Below are 21,431 nucleotides of genomic sequence, written 5' to 3'. Positions count from 1 at the left end.
GAAATTTCAATTATTGGATCCACCAAACAACATCTTGCTCCACTGGGAGCTTTATCTATGCCAAAATCAACTCCTCTTGGTAACACTGCATCATTGTCATCCACATTCAAGTGGGATTTATCAAACTCTTCAACTTTCTATAAATTTGCTACTATAGAACCACCTTATTTTTCATCTTCAAGCATTGTTACAGTAGCTCGTACAACACTACTATCCTCAACTTGATTACTCTCCCTTACTCCAAAAGTCCTCTCAAGGATATCCCAAGCCTCCTTTGTTGTCTTTGCATCTGAAATGAGAGGAAGAATATTGTCATATACACATTCCTTTATGCATTTTAATGCTAAGACATTCTTTTGCCTTCTGGCTTCCAACTTTCTCAGATAGACTTCAAACAACTCCTTTTTTTGTTTTTACTTTCTCAACCTCTTGGCTTTTCCTATTTACTTAATCCACGTATACTTTAGAAGGTTACCAAGCAACAAGTTACAACTCTTTCATAACTCTTCAATACTCGATACTAGTTGATGAAAACAATACCATAATTACACTAGATAGAAACTGAATCTTCTAGACACACTTCATGTAGCAAGCTCCATGCAACATAGTTCACTAGTTCACTATACAATGCACATGTCCTCAAGTTTTACAATGTACAACAATCATTCCTGTTTAACAGCTCGTGCACTTCAACATTAACCTCACACAGGATACACATGCAAGCTCAATTTAGAGTGGCAAAGAATATGCCTCAACAATCTTCTCTTTGATATGTTTGTAACTCTCCTGTCTCATGGCAATAGATAACGATGTTGGCTAATCATGACAGCTAATCTCAATGGTGCACACAACCAAATAATAGATAATAATATTGTCTCCAATTTTTTGGGTTGATTCATGGTGGAAGAGGACCAATGGCCAAACATGGTTCAGCCCCCAAAAGATAATTGTGGCAGGGCTATGGCATTTTGAAAAAGATACCAATTTTAAAGGGGATGAGAAGTATAGGAAGGTACAACTTCCAGGATAGTTTTTCACTTGAGACAGTATCCAATCTCACAACTAGGTCCAATCAATCGGCAACTAGGGCGATGATGCTCTCCCTATGGTTATGTTTGGGACATCAAAACTGAAATTTGATGACTCAGTTGTGGCTAGGCCAGTAACACAATATCCTCTTCCATACCATATTTTTATATTGTAAACCACCAGGAAATGTGAATGTAGAAATGATAACAACTATAAAAACTCTAGAGCAGATTGTTATGTCTTATTCTTGGGTGGAAATAAATAAGATAAACACGAGACATAAAAAAATCTTAATCTTTTTAGGAATAAAACTAACAAACAATGAAAAAAAAAATAGACCAGAGATTGCTCTTATCAATATTCAAAATGGCTAAATAGATTACATTGTCAACATCAATAATAAATTACTAAAGTAGAACTCAACACCTATGGAGTAGAACTGAAGTAAAAATGAATTGTCTATGACACCTAACTGACAACAAATCGAATGTAATGAAACCTAATTGACAATGAAACCTAATTGATAAGCTTTTTGGTGAAACTAGAGCCTTCTTCGTAACTTGTGACTTATTAGTTTCCACCAACTACTTTCTTATTAGTTACCTCTATGTTTCTTTGGCTACTATGATTTTTCTCCCTCTTATTCTTTATTTCTCTAGGTATCTATATGAGGGATATACCCTACAAAATATCCTCATTCATGGCACATTTTTCATTTCAATAGAAGATGATCATAATCAAACTTTTGTCAGAAGGACCAATTGTTAAGGTTTATTTGCACTAGTTCTGAAAGTCCTTTCTCGAAATCAACCTCTACACAAATCCATGCACAAGCTTGCATTCCCTCATGTGTCTTGGCCAAATCGGTGTACTTTTCTAGTTGTTTGTAATAATTCTAGAGCTTGCATCATTCTACCGATGGAGAGGGAAACATGGAAGCTTCACCCACATTGACAGGACAAAAGGAATGTCATCCTCAGGGTTAAACATCAGGGTTCCATCTATATAGACAAAGCCCCTAAGTTCCTATGAAATATGGAACATTACGAAAATTGGATCTCTATCTTCTTTCTCTTCAAAGAGGAAGGAAAATAACCCCTTACCACAAAATGAAGGAGAAATGTTCCCTTTAGCTTTTCACTCGTTATATTCAACCTAGGTAGTCATGAAGTAGGGGAGAGCTAAAGGATAAAAATATGACCCAATAAACTCAATTTCACATAACGCAATGCCATATTCCCCAATGGCTCGACATTCACATTAAAATACAAAACGTCATTTACTTTTTTCACATATTTGTTAGGGCAAGGCCAAGGACAACAATGACTATTCACCAATAAATCTTTAAGAGCCAAAATATCTAGTGAAGCCATGTAGAAATTTCCCACCCCACACTGGAAACCATATTAAGTGCAAGCAAGGACAAAAGCAGCTTGCACTACTAGTTGAATTAGGAAGAAAAAAAATCATTATGAATAGATGGGACATAAGAAATTAAGAACAAGGTGATACAGTTAGATATACATTGTTTATTAAAAATTTGAATGTAAACATTGGAAAAAAACATCAAAACTAAAATTTAAAATAGAACTCCATTTTTATATATAACATTTTATGAAATTCACATAAAATCTAGTATTAATTGAACATGCTTTTACCTAACAACTTATATATATATATATATGCATATTCTATCTACTGCTCTTAATGTGGAATTAATGGAAAACGAAACATATGTCTGGCATATAAAAATGATAACACATTTAAAAAAAAAAAACATTTTAGATAGTCAGTATGAAAAATGAATAATGAGTTAATATAATGATTATAATACATTTAATCAATATTATATTTTAACCAAAACATTATATAATTAATTAATTTATATTAATTATAATAATTTTAAATATAAATTTCGTTTTATAAGTAGGAATTGTTCATGACAAATAAATAATCTTTCGTACAGATGATTAAAGCTAATTATATGCGTTAATAATAACCCTTAAGAATTAATTTAAAATGCTAATATATAACAACTACTCAACCAACTTTACGTTCTGTTTTCTTATATCATTTCAGTGGCTGAATTTCTTATAGTGAATATTCATTTTCTTGAACTTTACACCCTCTTATTCAACCAATTATAATCTAACCCTATTGCAGCAGATTTACCAAACCGACAGAGCTATTCGAACATGAACCATAAATCGTATGCATACGTATGTTCTCCTACCGTGCTTAACGCGATTTCTCAGATTATTTCTGCAAACCATAACCTAAATCATGAAACATTTAAAGACATAGTTCATCACACATTTCAGGGTAAAAATCTTGGGTAACTCATCGACTTCACTCTTTTCAGTTCAGATAACTAGGATCACCCTTTGTGCTGGTTGGCCAGAAATGATTAATTATGGTATATGATCTCCATCCCTCCGATGTCTTCCCCGATCCATTGCCATAAAAGAATTGTGGACTAATACCTCATCTTTTACAGATTCCATTAGAGAATTACATTCTTCATCCTGGACGAAATAAAAGAAGTAAAACGCTACCAACATCACAAAGTGAAACGGCCTCTTAATCCAAGCTATACAACGGAATACTTATTCTCTTAACCCACTCCTGCATACGAATTCTAACTTTAAAATTGCCCAGAGATTATCAGCTGCAACCTCCAGGTATAGCGATATCAAAGACGAGAAACTGGACGTTTGCAATATGTAATACCAATAGTTATTGGCAGTACGCAATAAATGTTATATTGTAACAAGTTGCAGTAAGAAATGATAAGACAAAGAAGCAAACATTCGGCGGTTTCCAAAACTAATGACTTTCAAGAGGAAAGCGATTTGCTTATAAAAACGAATAATCAGCGAACTTTCAAGCATCTCCCACAGAGATTCAAGCATGCCGTTGGCGGAAATTTCAGCATCTGATTTCAGTGAGGAGCAATAAATGTTAGCCTCAATTTTTAGGTCGCCAAAAAGGTTTCACGACACTTTATTTTTTCAGCATATACTTCTCAGTTTTAACATACATTTATTTTATCTCTTGATTCTAAATATTCGTTTTTTTCCTATGACTACCAAAGCTGAGAAAAACCTAAAGCTCTGTAAATACATCAGACTGAATTTAGCCCCTTTCCGGATGTTAAAGTGCTCACAAATTACAAATAAACTTTAAACATTTAGACCCTTGCGTTTGTAGAAAGTAGAATGACGGCTGGTAGGGTTCTGAACGCGTTTCAGCTCCACTATCTTCTTTCCCATTTTGGCTGCCTTCAACACAGGATAAGAGGTAGGTATCTCTATTTTCAGTGTTAGTCGTAGCCCCGGAACTAGATTTATATTATAATCGTAACGGTCCGGTTGCTTCGTTCATCGCATGTCAGCGGCTCTACTGAAAACCTAGGGTTACACACTGTTTGTCCGGATCAACAATAAAAATAAAATCGCCGTCCTTAATCGCTCAAAGCGACCTCCCATGGAAAAGCCAGCTCGTCCAAGTACACATTTTCCGTTACAAACAGTCGAACATATTTTACCACTACCAACTTCGCTTGATGGAATTTTTTCGTACCCGACTTCCCTCCTTGCCATAAGAATTTATGAAACTCCTGAGCCATTTGGGATATCAGCCTTATAGGTCCCAGAAAAGCTGAAAACTGGGAAATTTGAGAGCACGCCGTTGATGATGATTACTCTCCATACTCGGTATAGCCAGAGAGCAGCTCCACATTGAGGATATTTCATCTGGAACTTCAATAAAAAAGATTCCCAGCACTAATGATGAAAGGGTTTGAGAGAAATAGGCGTAACTAGATATTTAAATTATCTCCAATCTGAATCACTAAATCCAACAAGATTGAACTTTTGAGAAGAGTAGTAATGAATACCACAATTTAGAATGACTTTCACATACCTTAAAATCCTTTTGGCTGCCTTCATATGTATTTCAGATGGATTTGTCATATACCTTGAAACAAGTGAAACTAAATATCAATCTCCCCACAATACTTCTATAAGTTTTATCATCAACTAAATGAGCACCATCATCTCTACATAACACCTCTCCATGAGCACTTGGAGTAGGGGATGGATTGCAATCAAGCATATCAAATTTATTTGACATATCGTGTACATACTTTGTCTAAGAAATGAAAATCTCATCCTTACTTTGATAAACTTCCATTCCTAGAAAATATTTCATGATGCCTAGATCTTTCATCTCAAATTCATTCATCATAGCAACTTTGAATTTATTATTCATTTTAGAACTACTACCCATATACAATAAATCATCAACATACAAACTTATGATTAGAATATCAATACCTTCTTGTTTGTAGTAAAGGGTACGATCACTCTTACTTCTCTAGAAGCCATTTTCATGAAAGTGTCCATCAATCCTAGCATACCATGCTCTTGGCACTTTATTGAGGCCATACAAAGCATTCTTCAACTTGTAGACATTATTCTCTTTTCCTTGCACTTCAAAACCTTGTGGCTACTCCACATATACTTCCTCTTCTAAGTACCCATTCAAGAAGGCACTTTTCACGTCCATATGATGTATGCTCCATTTTTTCTGAGCTGCTAATGAAATCAACATTCTAATGGTCTCCTGTCTTGCTACTGGTGCAAATGTCTCTTCATAATCAATTCCATACTTGTGTGTGAATCCTTTAGCAACTAATCTTGCTTTGTGTCTTTCAACACTCCCAAAAGTGTTAAATTTAGTCTTATATACCCATGTGGTGCCAACCTTTTTCTTGTCATGTGGAAGCTTTGTCAACTTCCAAGTGTCATTCCCTTGAATGGAATCCATCTCTTCTTTCATGGCTTGCATCCAAACCTTATTAGTACATGCATCTTCAAAACATGATGGTTCAAAATCAGCCTTGGCTAATAAAGCAAAATTGACTATCTCACCTATTGGGCTTTCTTCATATGCTTGATTTGCACTCCTCTCATAAATATCACTCAATATTCTCACCTTCCTTGTAGAACTTGGAGAAGAAGTTGGACTTGAACTTGATGTTGAAGAAATTGATGAAGGGTTACCTGGTGGAGTTAAGCCACTAGTTACAGAAACATTAGTTGGCTGCTCATTATCATTATCACCAACTATATCATCATTCAAAACAGATTTTGTCTTCTCAACATGGCCTCTTTGATGACCATAAACTCCCCCTTCATCAAAAATTACATCTCTTGAAATAATAAGCTTGTTATTTAGAGTATTATACAATTTATAAGCCTTGCTTGTCTCACTATACCCAATAAAAATACATAACTCACTCTTTGCATCTAACTTTCTTCTATTCTGATCAGGTACATGCACATAAGCCAAACAACCAAAAACTTTGAAATGATTCACATTAGGCCTTAGCAAGCTTCATAAGGAGTCATCTTTTCCAGTGCACTGGTGGGGCTATGGTTGGGGATGTACATTGTTGTAGCAACTGCATCTCCCTAATAAGAGTTGCTCAATCCCTTAGTTTGTAACATGCATCTTGTCACTTCAATAATGGTACAATTTTTTCTTTCAGCTATGCCATTTTGTTTGGGTGTGTATGTTGTAGTATGCTACCTCCTGATGCCATTCGTATCACAATAAATCTGGAAAGCTTTTGAGAAGAATTCTCCTCCATGGTCAGTCTGCAAACATTTGATCTTGCACCTTCTGTCATTTTCTACAAGGGCTTTGAACTTCTTGAATGTATCCAGGGCTTCACTTTTGGCCTTCAAAAATTATACCCAACAATTTCGTGAGTAATCATCAATAAAAGTGATGAAATATGATGACTTACCCAAACTCTTAGTCTGCATAGAACCACATATGTCTGAATGAACACGCTGAAGTGGGTGATGAGCCCTCCATGCAATTCCCTTTGGAAACCTTTCCCTTGCATGCTTTCCTTTAGCACATCCTTCACAAACCTCCTTATGCTCTTCTACCTTGGGAAAACCAGAAACTAATGCATCTGAGGTTAGAAACTTCAAACGTGAAAATTTAAATGCCCATACCTGAGATGCCATAACCAACTGGAATCTTCATGAGCCATATTTGCAAGATTGTTGTTATGTTCATCAAACCTCAAGGGAAACATCCTATTTATTGTCATAGGCACAACAATAACCACCCTATTTCCCTTATTGTTATCATAGATAGTATATGTCTTATTTTCAAAGACTACTTTATAATTTTTCTCACATAGTTGCCCAATGCTCAACAAATTATGCTTCAATTGTGTAGTATAATAAATGTCATGAATACTCTTTATACCTTCTTTTGTTTGGATCTCCATAGCTCCTTTGGGAGCAACCTCTAATGATTTATCATCACCAAGCTGGATCATGGATTTGAAACTTCCATCCTTTGCTGAAAACAACTTCTCATTCCCTGTCATATGGTTAGGGCATCCAGAGTCTAGGTACCAAACATCTTTACTAGTATTTTCACTTTTGGCATAAGATAAAAATAAGTGATCTCGAGGATACTCACCACTTTCTTGAGCATAATTATCATTTTTATCTTCTTTCAATCTGCATTCTCTTTCAAAGTGGCCATACCTGTTACAATAATAACATTGAACATTTCTCTTATCAAATCTACCTCTACCTTTTCCTCTGAAACTACTTCTTCCTCTACCTCTTGAAGAATTTTGGCTTTGACATTTACCTTGACCTTGATTGATTTTGGCACTGCTGTTGCTTGCATCTTCATTCTTTGTAATTTGTAATCTAGAGGAATAAGCTTTTTCTACACCTTAAAAAGTTTCCTTCAATCTTTCTTCATGAGACATCAAATATCCAACCAATTGATCAAACTGTAGTTTTTTCAAATCCTTACTTTCTTCCATGATTATGGAAACATGATTCCATCTATGTGTTAAAGATCTCAACACTTTTTTAATTAAAACTTCATTACTTATAGTTTCTCCAAGTGTAGCCATTTTATTGACCACATCTTTGACTCTCACACAATAGTCACTCACACTTTCAACTTCTTGCATCTTCAAATTCTCAAACTCTCACTTCAATGTCTGAAGCTTGACCACCTTAACTTGATCACTACCCTGGTAAGCTTCTTGTAGACTCTCCTAGGGATCTTTTGTAGTTTTTGCTCCTGATATTCTTGGAAATAAGCTCTTATCAAGAGCTATCTGAATGTGAAACAAAGGTTGAGCATTCTTCTTCCTTTCTTCCTTTCCTGTTGTTCTTTCATTGGCTATAAGGGCATTCCAATCAGTTGGATCCTCATATCCTGATTCAACAATCTCCCACAAATCTTTTCCAATCAAAAAGGTTGGCATCTTAATGCACAAATTATCATAATCGTTCCCATCAAATTCTGGAGCTAGCGTCTCGTTAGAATTTGGCATGAATAACTTTGGCGAAATTCCAACAATAATAATTTTACCCAAAACAATTTTACCTGCTCTGATACCAATTTTAGAATATGAAATGACTTATTTATGCCAACTGATAAGCCAACATAACTATGAAGACAAATAAATATATAAAACAAATAAAACACAGTTAATGTGTGAGGTAAAGACTACTGTAAATCTCATATATTAATTGAACCATTAACTACATTCTTTTATAGTAAAATTATTACTAAAATGATTATCAATCGACTCTGAAACAAATCTACTGGAACTACAGCTAATTTCCAGCACTGACCACCCTAACAATTTGCTGCCTTATTTTTGCACAAAACACAAAATTTGTTGACTAATTTGTCAGCGATTTAGATAACTAATTAAGAATTATTCCCAAAACCAGGACGGGACTGAGATAAATAGATAAGGGAAAAGATTCTTTAGAAAATGCCAGCAGGCCTCCCATTAACGAGAAGAAGAATCTATGGGTGTGATATGCAAGCTACAGTCCAACTTATGAAAAATCATAAAATCCAAACAGCCTCATAACATGAAAAAGGAATTGATTGTTTACTCCTCTCGTTAATGAGAAGAAGAATCTATGGGCGTGATATGCAAGCTACAATCCAACTTATGAAAAATCATGAAATCCAAACTGCCTCATGATAACATGAAGAAGGAATTGATTGTTTACTCCATCAAAGGCATTTCCTATGTACAACTTTATAATAATTCCCTTTCCTTGTTTAGATCTCTTGAACTAAACTAATATTATCTATTATCTACAATTTTGGTGTTCTAAGATGATATTAGAAAGAAAGGGCTTGAGGAAACATACAATGATTTTAGAAATAATTTTATTTTACAGATGAACAAATCTAGAAAAAGAGAAAGGGTTGAACTCTTTTGGAATGAGAGCAATGAAGGACTTAATCCTCCTAACATCTCTTGATAGATAAAAACATAATCCATATATAAATATATACTTTATTATATGTCAACAAAAATGATAAAAGTCTGCTAAGAAATTGCTTGAGTAAAGGGCTCATCCAATTCCTTTGAGAAAATTACTTGCCAAAAATATTCCCCTATAAATGGAAAATGCAACAACTAATTATATTATTTTGAAGGAATGTAGAGATATAAGCCAACTATCCTCCCTTTTTTACTATCTAATTAGAAGGTTCTTATAAAAATTGGTGAAAGGCCTCTAATTTTAATCACCATAGTTCTTCATCCTATAGAGTCTTTTGGAGCAAGCTAAACCCCTAAGTTTCTTCTAATAAGATGTCATCTACAATATGTTCATTCTCCAATCTTTTGTGATGAATCTGTAGATGTTGTTGCTCGAGACATACTCCCACAATTCTATTTTTTTTATATTCCTTGACCCAAGCCTTTAATGTTGTTCTTTACAACTTTGGTCTTTTGTTCTTAAATGAAGACAAGGAATCCGAAGACCCATATTCTCCATCCCTAGGAGACTACATCACATACTCCCTATGATCTCATCCCTTGAGGGATAAAATGCAGGGGGAAGGGACCATAATCTTAATGAGGATTGAGAAAGAGTTTGGTCACCCTATAATTTGAAACCCTCCCATAGCAATATATCCAAAGAGAAGGAAAGTCTATATTCAAGTAGTTTCTAGTCATAAAAAATATGTCTATCCTAGCAACAATGTAACTAGGCCCAATTCTCTAACTATTACAGATGTATTGTCCATGCTTCGAATGATCATCAATTAGTTCACGAGAAGTCAAAAGATCTTTAAAGTTCACATAAAGGAATCCTGAAAAAGTCTCCACACTTTTCTCCCTTAGGGATGAATGGTGACATTGGAATCCCCATTGATAATGCATTCCCTTCTAAACCGTGAGGTCTCATTATTGATTAAATAATTCCAACATTAAGAGTTTTCCTATGAGATATAGGACCTTAAACATTTATAATATTAATAACACATAACTTATTATTGGGAATATGTGTCGACTCCTATGAAATTAATTTGAAGACTACACCTAACCATAGAGCACATAATCCTCTCAATGCCCCATAGAATCATATCATCGAAGCATGACTTGTTCTCCATATTGTATTACTCTTCTGGAGGGATTCATTTATGCCAGCCTTTTCTCTTGGAGGAGAATAATTAGGGTCTTCTCTTTCATCAATAAAATTCAAACTTCTAATAAGTTTTCAATGCTCCCTAACCCTCTCCATTTCCAAAGGACTATTTCATAATTTATTGGTAATTTTTTGGGTTCCTCCTTCAACTAGATTGGGATCACTTCCCTGTCCTATCATCCTTGGCTAACCCTTAAAAGATATTTGCAGGGTGGATTTTGTTCAAAGCTCCATGTCTATTTTTATCTTGGTACTACAAATTTCCCTATTCACTTTTCTACCAACTTTCATTGGATTCATCCTTACCTCATCCTCTTTCATACCTTTCATCTATAAAATTAACAAAGTAAGGGGCTTGGGAGTTTCTAAGGATTCAAGGGGAAAGAAAATTCCCCCTCTTCTTCAAATAGAGTTTCATCTAGAAGAGGAATTCAATTGAGGACAATTATGGGAGTTGGTACTTCTTCATGATGTAATAGTGTGTCTCTAACTATTGTAGTCATTTTATGAGATATCTTCAGGTCATGTAATGGCCTATGCTGGTTTCCCCACTATGCCTGGAATGAATGATGTTATTCTCTTATGTTATCATATGTAAACTTTTGGTATATCAGCATTGTGATGGGAGATAGATGTATGCATGAGTGTTTGGTGATAGGAAGGTCATTTATGATGTATAGAATCATGTTCTTCTTGTAGAACATCATTTTGCAGACCTTGCTTACAGTCAGGGGGAGCATGAACAATATATTTCAGCAGAGCAAAGATTTCAACATATTCTCAGAAAGAGCATGGATAGATTGGTGCACCATGGCATATACAAAGGGGGAGCTCATTCAGAGATTTCAGCAGGTACTCAGGGGGAGTATGGAAAGCAAAGGAAGAGAATATCTTGTCCGCCCTTTTCCCTTGATGTCAAAGGGGGAGAGTGATTTGGTATTGTTGCCATCAAGTCCAAAGGGGGAGATTGTTGGCATTATGATGCATGTGTTATACTTGATGCCAACCAACTCGTAGAAGATCAACTCACTTATATATATCTAGATGAATCTACGGAAGAGATATCAGATGTGACAGAATGCATGGGATGTCGGACAACTCAAAGGAATCAGATGACAGTTCTCAGGTTAGCTTTGCCATCAAGTCCAAATGGGGAGATTGTTGGAATTATGAGACAAGTGTTGTCCTTGATGGCAAATCACACAGATGATAAATTATAGTGCAGCAAAGTTATTTTCAAGTTCACGGACTTTCATGAAGATAAAAGTTTCTTTCATGTAGAGAAAAGTTCACGCACTTTCATGAAGATAAAATTTTCTTTCATGTAGAGAAAATTTCACGCACTTTCATGAAGATAAAAGTTTCTTTCATGTAGAGAAAAGTTCACACACTTTCATGCAGAGAAAAGTTTTTTTCATGTAGAGAAAATTTCACGCACTTTCATGCAAAGAAAAGTTTCTTTCATGTAGAGAAAAGTTCACAGAAAAGTTCCCTTCATGCAAGAGAAAAGTTCACGCACTTTCATGATTGGTTCATGGTATTAGTCCAACAGTTTTTGATCATATGGTTTTGGTCCATGGTATTGCATCCAAAAGTGTTGATCCCAAGTATTGGGTCTGTGGTATTGTATTATTATGGTTTTGGACTGTGGTATTGTGAAAGGCCTAAGACTATAAAAGAGAAAGGAGAACATTTGGCAAAGCATCATCTGAATTATTGAATATCTGATAAAGTGCTAGATCTGGAATTCTGTGATTGGGTTATGGTGCAGAACTGGATCTGAGCTAAAGAGGGATCTCACCAGCTGATGGAGAACAAGATCTAAGGATAGATCAGGATCAAATGGTTTGAAATGAACTATCTCTATATAGTTGATTATGCTTATTCTAGATCTGTATACTGACGCTTGTAATGATCTTAACTGGGTATAACTTAAGTTTGAAATCGCTGCAAGTCATGATTGAATATTTATAGATCTGTACATGGGTTGGCTTTGATTAAAGCGCGTATGTACGCAGGTTTGGTTCATTGTAGTAGCGTATACCATTTGAGCTATAATGTTTAAAGTTACAGGTGGTTCAGGTTGTTGATGTGTTCTGATGACTGTTTAATGGTGTCAGTATTCTACATATTCAGTTTGATTGATTGTGTTGATGGATGAGATCTAATAATGGATCAGGATCATAATGACTCATATTTATGTGATCTAATGGACTAGATCGAGTTGCTAACACACATATTATTCTTGATCTGATGATTGGGTGATTCAGAAGATTGATTGATTATGTGCTTCAATGATATTTTGATGAAACGTGGCCTTTCAGATTATGTGTTGTTCTTCAGGAGTATCCAGTCTAAAAATGTATGAAACGTGGTACCCGGAAGAGAGAATATTGTAGGCCGGTGCCTACGTAATAGTATCTTAGCTAGTACAAGAGCAAAGGGGGTAGTAGCTCCCTTTCAGTAGCAGTTGAAAACTTTGGAGCATTGTAGTAGGTAGCAGCCTACATACTAGTAAATGGATCGTTTAGTACAAGAACAATGGGGGTTGTAGCTACCTTCCAAGAGAGACTGGAGAATGAGAGAGGGTTGTAGCTCTCTACAGGTAGAAGCCTGCGTACTGGTATAAGACTGCACCAGTACAGAAATATTGTAAAAGGATTTTCTTATTAAGAAGAAGATTGAGATGACTTATAGCAAGTGGTTTTCTTCCACATTGGGTTTCCACCTTATATGATGGTGTTCATGTGTGTGGATTATGTGTAATGATATGTTTTATTTTACTGCACTTGTTTCTTGTTAATATGGTTGATAATGTTCTAATGCACTCATTGAAGATCAATTAACTAAATCATAAGTTCACTGAATATACGTGGGTAAGCAGCATATATGAATCAGAGTATGGAAATGAAAAAGTTTTATTGACTTGATAATACTGATTCAACCCCTCTCAGTATTATTTCCAACAATTATCAACTGCAACCTCCAGATATAGCAATTTGAGAGACCTGAAACTGAACATTTCCAATACGTAATACCAATAGTCATTGGTGGCAATAGGCAGTAACTGCTCTATTGTAACATTCTCAAATAGGATTTTCGTCTGTCAAAGAGCCTACCTGAGAAGAAAACGACGGTTATCCCTGTATCACGGTAAAGCAGAGCAAGATGCATAGCCTTTGGGGAGAATAATAAGACAGACAAGCAAACATTTGGCGTTTCCAAAACCGGAGACTCACAAGAGCCCAACAATTTGTACCAAAAAATCGAATAATCAGCGAACTTTCAAGCATCAGCAACAGAGATGCCAGAATCTGACTGGCGAGGTTATTCTCAAACCCTCTCAACTACCCGTCATACACTGGACTATTTTTCCGGCATATATTAACTTAACTTTTATGATAGATTTATTTATCTGTTTATTCTAAAAATTCGATTTTTTCCTTTATCATACAGCTGAAAAGGCCCCTAATTCTGTCAGTACATCACATTGAATTTAGGCCCTTTACGGATGCTAAAGGGCTCAAAAATTACACATAATTTTTAAACATTTTTGCTCCATTTGGACCCAGCTGGCAATACGTATTCCATCATGAAATTTGATACGCAGACCTCTGTAGATGCCATTTTTAATAAGCTTATTGACCAAGGAATTCTATTGATAAATTGGGAACATTAATTTCAACCGATCAGCAAATGCATTGAAGAAAGAATGCAGTCGAAATGAAGCGAAGAAAGCAACTTACTCGTCATGGCTTGCAAACTCGTAAATCTTGCCGGTTTCGGAGAAGATTATAAGGGCAACTTCAGCATCACAGAGAACAGAAAGCTCAAACGCTTTTTTAAGCAAACTGCCCTTGCGTTTGTAGAAACTTGCGTGGCGACTGGTAGGGTTTTGAATGAGCTTCACCTCCACCTTCTTCTTTCCCATTTTGGGTGCCTTCCAATTTCAGCATTCGTCAGAGCCCCAGGGCTACATTTATATTCTAGTCCTAGTCTTAAAGCTCTGGATGCTTCGTTCATCGGATCTTCCACTACACACTCTTTGTCCGGATTGGTGTCGTTCATCTCCCACCGTGTAAAGCCAACTCGCCGAAGTACACATTTTCCTTACAAACAGTGAAGCAGATAATCCTAAAAACTAACACTATTACATATTCATTTGCTCAACAAACATGTGTTTTAAATGACTGAGGTTGTATATGTTTACATTAGATTATGATTTACTAAAATTTAACAGCAAGTATATATAGAGTTCTTGCTCAATATAGAGTTCTGGCTCAATTAATGTTTATTGACAAATTATTTATTTATTGAAAAATTATTTGGTTAAAAAACTGTATATCATCATCGTTGAATAACTAACTACTAAAATATAATAATAAACATACGTTAAATAACTAACCTAACAAAATCCAATAATAAATATATACGACATCCCTCGTCATTTAATACACATTAGCAAATTACTTATTTTCAGCGACCCTTTTTTCTAAAGGTGTATGATTGACCGGTTGGAAAGGAACATTTATGACATCTTGCCTTCGATTTATGTGCGCCCTCTTTTACTGAAAGTGTATGATGGACCAGTTCGAATGAAACATTTTATGACATCTTGCCTTCCACATCCACGGCGACACCCCTTCCCGTTTCGAAATTATCATGGTGTCAATTCATAATGATTGATTTTACTCTCTTGGTAATATGGTGTAATTTTTATAATTTATTTCATGTATATAATAATTTATATTTATTTTAATTTTAATTTATTATATATTTATAAAATTATCTATATATATAAATTTGGAAAAAAAAAAAAACATAATTTTAATAATATAATATTTCCTGATATTTGGTAAATTTATATCAGCATAAAACAATTAATTAGTGTGTCTTAAATTTACTTTAATTACGTGTTCTATATATTATCGGGATTGTAAAACATCTCTCGTCAATAACGTAAATATACAAATACGAAGAAATGGGTGGACCTTAATTCTAAAATAGTGGAATAATATAAATATACAAATACGAATGAATGTTAATCCGTTGCCCTTCAAAAGAGTTGTTATTGGGATGCCTCTATGTAGAATGAATGATGGTGAGAAATTATATAATTTTTTGCAATATAGATATGTACTTTTTCTGAAGGAGAAAATGAAGTTTGTTGTGTAAATTCTAAATTTTCTATGATGAATACATGAACTTTTATACGAATCTTTGGATCTTCATGCAACAATGACCTCTTTCCAACACGAGAAAAATATCTCTCGATCCTCGATGAACCTCCAATGAACCTCAAATGAAACTTTCTTCTAATATTTAGAATAACATAATAGAACAAACTCATATAGAACAATTTGAAAAACTTCTCTCTTTTATTGATTTCGAATGATGGATTACAACACTGGAAGACTTTGAGAAACTTTAATCAGAGATAGACTGCTTGGGCATTTAGCAGATGCTACACCTTAAAATAAGATGCAATCCAGAGGCTATCTGGCCCTCTGTAGACTCTGCTTTTGAATTCTTTGAAACAATATAGATTCAAACCTAATGAGTTTAGCCGCTTTAGGTTCTTACCAGGGTTGTTAGGCACTGATACGCAGACTTTTCAAACTCGACTCTAAAAGAGACTTTCTTCATGATGCAAGCAAATCGAACACTGATGTTTGCAGATTTAGAGCATCAAGACTATCTCCGGCTAAAAAATAGAAGACTCTGACGCTCAGACTCTCCACTCTAAATGCCCAAATGAGTTTTACTTCTCTCTTTATATAGAAAGAGAAGGGGACAAACATTGGACAATCGAACATGCATACTTTTTTGTACAAAGATTTTGAGATATGGATCAAATCACACTAGAAGTCGGAGAAGTGCTTAGAGTCTTGGAAAGTGGTGTATAGTAAAAGGAAAAGCTTTTACACAGTGGATATTTTATAGAGAATCCCATGGAAAATTGTCACTATCAAAGTAAGTGACAAGACAACATTTATACATTGTGGAAGCTTTTGTTTGGGAGCCCAAAGAAACCATTTATTATGTTCCTAATGGATTTGTACTAGGAAATCTGTCATTTGCATGATGATAGATGCCACTGGTATCCCAAGATTTAGTATATATTCTTCTCACAATCATTGGTTTACCAAGAATGATTTGGTGTTTTATCTTTGTGATAACAAGCCATTAACGATGTCCTCTGATGAAGAAATCAAGTATACAGTCATCAGAAAAGTTTTTCATATTTGCTATGGTTTTGCATGGTTGATGAAAATAGTCTGCACACTCTTGAGAATTTCACCGGAAGTCTCTTTCAAAATACTTAGGATCCATAGCAGTTTTGTTAACTTTAAACCAACTCTGCCAAACTCTTAGCCAATTTGGTTTCATCAAGATCTGAGTAATAAAAACTCGACCAAACTTTAATAAAGTATAATGAATTTATGATCATTGGTCTATGTATAAAAGATCACACCAAAGATTTTTATAGCTATTGAAATCATAAATTGTATATGGAAAAACCAAACTAGGATCTTTCTGAGGCCAGATGAGTAGTGCAAGATGTTCTAGATATTTGGTTCTATTAATCGTGTAATATTTATGGAACATTTTAGTTTGGTTATTCCCTTCATTCCATATTACACTAATATCCTAAAAACTTCCAATGAGTGCTTCTTCTGCAAAATGTGAAGCCATTATTGATCTAACTTTTTTATAATAAATATTCTTTATCATTATTATGAAAATTTAATAATATGAGTTAAATTTTTATTTTACTAATAACAAATCTATATTTTAAATTAAATTTTAGATAATGTAGATTTCTTTAAAATTAGAAAAATAATAATAAAAATATTATTTTAATTTTAATTATTAAAAAATTAAATGAAAACATTATTTTTACTATTTAATTATAAAAAAAAAATTAATTTAAATCCATGTAAAATTCAACTTAAGATTCCCTTTTAATGCTTAACTTCCCTAACTAGTTAATTTATATGTTTTCCAATGGAATATATATATATATATATATAAAATTATATGATTTATTATTAATTAATAAGTAATTATCACATAAATATTTTTTAGTATTATATGATATTATTCGATAAATCATATTAATACATTAGAGTTGGTATTTTTGACACATTATTGTTATCAAATGTAAGGTATGTAATTTGTGTGATTATACTTATATTAAGTTAATATTTAGTTTAATTTATTGTTATATATGAAAGATATTTTTGTATATTGAATACAATAATATAAGATTTATCTAAAATCTAACTAAGCCCCTTATTTCTTTATATAAACATCGTTTATTAAGATTTGATTTATTCCATTGTTAATAAACAAAGAACATATTATATATGTATTCAATACAATAATATTAGATTTATCGTAGTTCTAATTAAGTTTGAGAGTTAATAGCGTATGAATGGAAAGTTTCTCTCCTATTTAATTGTATGGGAGCCTAATCAATGATATTTTTTAATATCTTTTTTTTGATAGAAGCAACAAATAACAAATAATGATTACTTTGACCGATTATCAATGCAATCCATCCTCTTAAGGATTTATTTGTAGACACATATGTCTCCTCTTTGTTATACATCCTCTTTGTTATACATTGATAGTGGTGGTCATTGTGGCTATATATCATTGCAAGATTAATAGACACAAATATAGTGATAGATGTAATGGCAAAGTCGCATCTATTCTTGATGATAGGAGGGTCATTTCGTTTTCCTTCTTGCTTTCACTAGCACATTGAAATTGGTGCTATGAACAATTTATTAAGTAGGTAAAAGATTGCAAAAGTTTCATGAAAGAAAGGTAGTTGATCGAATTTATAATGAGGTTGTTACCTTTCAATATTTTGTTTCTTTGTTGTAGATAGAATGAAGAGCTGAATAATTAGTTGAAGGCAAAGGCTGTTTTATTTATGACTATTATGACAAAGAAAACTAGGAAGGTTGATGTCCTTGGGAAAACCATGAAAACATTATTCCATAACCTTATAGATGTATTTGAGAATAAGGACAACCTTGTTGATGATTTGAAAGATGAAGTTAAGGATCTCTCTATTCAAAAAAAAATTCCTTGAAGGAGGAAATTCATAGGTTGGAGTAGAGCAATGCCCATCTGACTAATGAGGTTTTCCACTTATAAGCCTATGTTGATGAGTTTTGCGATGACACTGCCTCTCTTCAAGAAGATAATAATAGATTATTTGATAGATATCATGTCGTGAAAAATATTTTTATTTCTTTGCTTTTATTGTTGACTAAGGAGAATGACATGATTAAGCGCTTCTAAGACTGCAAACTGAGCCTTGAGCTAGATTCAGTTAATTGCAAAATGTTGGGAAGAAGACTATTGTTGGTGTGTTACTGAGCTCACCTATTACTTCTTCCACCTTTGAGGATCTTGATTGTTACCTCATTGTTTTTTAGGAGGTTGATGTTGATGTCTGTGGTTCATCACATTCTTTAGTGGCAACTAATGATATTATTTCTCCTAGCTTTGAAAAATACACTATTGTTATTCGGCCTCGACTTCTAAACAAAATGGGGATATATTAGAGGAGAAATGAGTGGATAGGGGTTCCTTATTACTATTAGACTAATGGTATATACATATAGGCTAGGTATTAGATATGATGTTTCCACCATTTCCTCACTACCTATTTCCAATCTTGTTGACTATAGAAGGGATTTTTTGTTTTAGGTGGAGTCTAGACTTAGTTGCTTGAAGGGAAGCCCCTAAGCGACTATGTTTCTAGATTAATGAGATGGTTTATAATGTCATTGTAAATGAAATTGTTGTTGAAGTATAGGGTTGTGATCCTATTGTTCCACAAGATTTAAGCATGTCTATGCATAAGATTTAAGCATGTCAACTATAAAACTATACCATGTCATCACGCTCAAAAGCATTGGAGAAATTTACGTATAAATCAGAATTCTTGGAATATTTGTAGCTATGCATTCAACTTGTTACATGAACAATTTGAAAGGCATAAGCATGGATTAGTCTTGAATATCAAATTGATTATGCTTTCCTTGGTGAATGATCATTGAATAATCTTAATCGATGCTTATTGAATTCATTTCAGTATGAACCATTGTGTGTACAATCATACGATATTCCTCTTATTTGTTTTTTATTTTCTTAGAAGTGGTCAACAAATGGTCAATAAGAATTCATCAATTGGAGTTTTTGACTAGGTTGTTTTATCATGTGGGCTTTTACTAGTGTTTCCTTACTACTACTTTAGTTTTGTTTAATAGGGGGGAGATGTTTAATGATGATAGAGATTTTCCTTATTGATAGAGAATGCCTAGCATTTCTATTTCTCTATGTAGTTGAATAACTAAATGGATCATATCACCTTGTTTCCTAACCTATTAGATAACTGCCATTGTGTTTTCAATAGTGGTTTTATAAATTTTTTGACGAATTGGATGATTGCTTTGATAGTATTTCATTACTTGTGTTTTATTAACATTGGTGTTGATAGTGTCATACTTCTTCAAGAGTGTTTTTTTACCATCCTTCATCCTCTCAGATAAGTTATATCAATCTTTGATAGCATTGGAAATTCAAAGATACCTATTTGTCCTTGTAAACTTTTCCATACTTCCTAGTTGAATCTTTCAATTTCTGTAGATCTCAATCTTTGTTTGATGGTTGATGGTAGTTTCTTCTATTTGAAGGCTTGGTTTTTGTTCGTTAACAACATATATTTTTCTAAAGCATTAACGTTGTGGTTACCAATCTTTTCTCATTCCTCACAACAAAACCTATTTTAGTTTATAATTCATGTGATCTCATTGGGGTTACTTGGTTCTCCACTTCAAAATTTTGGTCATTTTCTTGATTGGATATTTTAGCACCCATAAGGCTATTGTTCTTGCAAGTTAGTGGATCATTCTAAAATCTATAATTTGAACTTGATTGGTTTTTTGAAATTAACATATTTCTCTCTTTAAAATAAAAGTATTTCCTTATAAGTTTTTCTCTTTTTCTCTACTTATTAAAATTTGATTACCTAGAGCCAAATTTACCATGTATACTCCCTATATTTTGTCTAAAAGGAGTATTAATATTGATATTTTCTAGCCGAACCATTATTTACCATAAGCTCACATAATTGCCTATTGAAATATCTATTTTTTCTTAGCACTATAAATTCAATTCTTAGAATATCTTCGTTTAATTAATATAACAATATAATATTTATTTATGATTCATATCTCTTCGAATTTTTATTTATGACTCACATCAATAAGGAAACTATCTATCATAGACTTGTTTGTATATAATCAATATTTATAGAATTATATATAACGAACATAACTTAATATGTGTTTAAAGTAAATATTTATTGTATTAAAAAGATATATCTATATATATATATATATATATATATATATATATATATATATATATATATATATATATATATATATATATATATATATATATATATATAGTAAATGAATTAATCATTTAGGAAAAGACAAGGATATAACATGATGGGTTTCCATAGGAGTTTCTATAGGGGTTTTGGTTTGCATAGGGTTTCTACAATTGTACTTCATGCTATGTGAGCACCAATGTATGGATTAATCAACATCCACATCTGTTAGTTGTCTTCTCCATTTATTTGCGGTAATGGACTTTATTAGTTGTTGCAAACATGATTCATAATATGTTGGATATTGGAGAGTATCATCTCCCCTTGAGTGTGATATTCTAAATGGATGAGGAATTTATATAGTTAGTCTCACCATTCATATACTAATGGGATTTGTACCCATCCAAGTTACTAGATGTCCCTCCTTAGTTAAAGTAAGGGAAATATACCTCATGATG

The 21,431-nt window shown here is 33.5% G+C and overlaps 1 protein-coding gene across 11 annotated transcripts in view; it reads right to left on the bottom strand.

Annotated features, from left to right (window-relative positions):
• The window catches only part of LOC149182516 (protein VERNALIZATION 1-like), a 96,800-nt gene that overhangs the window by 20,273 nt on the left and 55,096 nt on the right, over positions 1-21,431 (bottom strand). Inside the window, exon 1 of one of the 11 annotated variants that reach the window (XM_089418575.1) lies at positions 14,297-14,556. The exons of 9 other annotated variants lie outside the window; for them this stretch is intronic. In XM_089418575.1, coding sequence (XP_089274701.1) covers positions 14,297-14,481 — 185 coding nt within the window. In that variant the 5' untranslated portion in view covers positions 14,482-14,556. Of the gene's footprint in view, positions 1-14,296; positions 14,557-21,431 lie in introns of those variants that run through there. One more of the 11 variants, XM_089418576.1, reaches the window with a different exon arrangement.

Source organism: Pinus tabuliformis, chromosome 3_2 (assembly GCF_031772625.1).
Source record: "Pinus tabuliformis cultivar Carrire ecotype Pingquan chromosome 3_2, CPIR1, whole genome shotgun sequence".
NCBI classification, from domain to species: domain Eukaryota; kingdom Viridiplantae; phylum Streptophyta; class Pinopsida; order Pinales; family Pinaceae; genus Pinus; species Pinus tabuliformis.
Note: the sequence above shows the minus strand (reverse complement) of the source record. Positions and strands in the feature narration are given on the sequence as shown.